The sequence below is a fragment of the Cyprinodon variegatus genome, unplaced genomic scaffold (assembly GCF_000732505.1).
Source record: "Cyprinodon variegatus isolate N-32 unplaced genomic scaffold, C_variegatus-1.0 Scaffold752, whole genome shotgun sequence".
Taxonomy (NCBI): Eukaryota; Metazoa; Chordata; class Actinopteri; order Cyprinodontiformes; family Cyprinodontidae; genus Cyprinodon; species Cyprinodon variegatus.
Genome location: NW_015151205.1, coordinates 249,165 through 250,945, shown reverse-complemented (window position 1 = coordinate 250,945; position 1,781 = coordinate 249,165). Strand labels below are relative to the sequence as shown.

The 1,781-nt window shown below is 44.0% G+C and overlaps 1 protein-coding gene across 5 annotated transcripts in view; it reads right to left on the bottom strand.

Annotated features, from left to right (window-relative positions):
• Positions 1–1,781, bottom strand: part of LOC107098173 (myelin transcription factor 1-like protein) — a 48,754-nt gene that overhangs the window by 37,056 nt on the left and 9,917 nt on the right. For all 5 annotated transcript variants that reach the window (XM_015395683.1, XM_015395682.1, XM_015395681.1 and 2 more), the window contains 2 exons: positions 1,544–1,577; positions 810–872 (listed from right to left, as the gene is read on the bottom strand). In XM_015395683.1, coding sequence (XP_015251169.1) covers positions 810–872; positions 1,544–1,577 — 97 coding nt within the window. The remainder of the gene's footprint in view (positions 1–809; positions 873–1,543; positions 1,578–1,781) is intronic.

Sequence of the window (1,781 nt, the reverse complement as noted above, 5' to 3'; positions counted from 1 at the left end):
TCGATGCAATCAGCTGGTTTTCCTTAGATAGAAAACTTTGAATCAATCTGACTGGATGATCTGGTGAACTGGAAAGTGACCTGAGATGACCTGATGTGAATTGGAGCTATAGAAATAAACTGAATAGAATTGAATGGACTGACTGTCTGACTTGTTTGATGTTCTCCTGACCTTATGATTCCTGATCAGGAGGTGACCCTGAGAGGCTAACTGCCCCTCATTACTCCCTGTTTACTACACAAAGCAGGACGCAGTATGGGGCTGAATCTCAGCCTGATCCATAAAATTCTGGCACGACTGGAGAATCGTCCCCTAAACGGCAAAAACTAGAAAAATGTATCATCTCCAATTACCCTCCCCAACTGTTGCTGGACAGTGGGAGGAAGCTGGAGTACCCAGAGAGAAACTGGAAGACAGGGAATCAAACCGGACATCAGTAGTTTTCCTGCAGAAAAACTGGAGGGGAACCTTTTAATGATGGTGGAGAGTTTCCCACACAGTGCAACTATTTCATGGCCATAAAGGATACGTGTTTTACAGCACATTTACCATTTATAGCGTTTTAATGATGTTTAAATGCAATAAAAACCCTTTAACACATTAGCCTAACTGGTTATGAAAAATAAACAATGTTTCCACCCATTAGTTGGTGTACCCATCTCCTCCCACAGATGACATGTGACGCCTCAGCTCCACAGAACCTTCTTTACCAGGAGAAACGTGACCAAACATAATCCAACCCAGACAGACGTTCTTCATTTAAACTCCAGTTAAAGGATGTATGAAGATTACGAATGATGGAAAAGTACCTGCGGTGTCTGGCGTACTTCCCGCTGACATGGCCGCTGCCGTCACATCCGGGGGTGGGACAGCTGAGGAGGAAAGACACAACAAACATCAGGAGTCGGAAAATAATCACTTCGATAATAGAGGGAGAAAAAGGTCTGAAACATCTGTAAACATCAGGAGCCGAGTCCCGTAACAAACTGCTGCTTTCTGCAAACACTCACAGAAACAGCTTTAGTTTTTCTCAGAAACAAACCCTTTCTGATGTTATTAGAAACCAACCGATCCAGATGATGGCTGCAGCGACTGCTGCTCTAACCGGTTCCCCGCTCATTTGATTGCAGCTCAAACAGAATATGTTGTTTACAGTGAAGCGCTGACCCGGATCAAACCGGGATCAGCTTTAATCTGCTGCACACACCAATGTCTGTCAGCTGATGATAAATGGGAAGAAGTGAAGCAGAAACTCTGCCTTCATGCGAGGCGCCCCTACGTAGCTGGCTGAGCTTTGGAGAAGATCAAACATGGAGGATTACTGAAAATGTTTCTGTTATTGTTCTTTAGAGGACCAAGAACTCTGCCTCAGAGAAGATGCAGCTTTATTCTGCTTAGATCATCTGGACCAGATCGGTGACCACAGTGGATGAAACCACCCAAATATAGAGGCAGATCTAGGTGGCATGGTCTACAATGAGTTGGACAATCAAACAATACAGAGATGACAAACAGTGATGGAGATCAGCAGAAGCTTCCTTACCTGAACAGCTCCTGTGTCACTGCTTCCACAGCAGCTTCAGATAAACAGAGAAAGTCATGATTAAAGCATCAATTAACCTAAGAGATATCCAACGGTCAACAAAGAAAGTAACTAACAGCTGAGTAACAGGAACTAACAGCTCAGTAACTGGAACTAACAGCTGAGTAACAGGAACTAACAGCTCAGTAACAGGAACTAACAGCTCAGTAACTGGAACTAACAGCTGAGTAACAGGAAC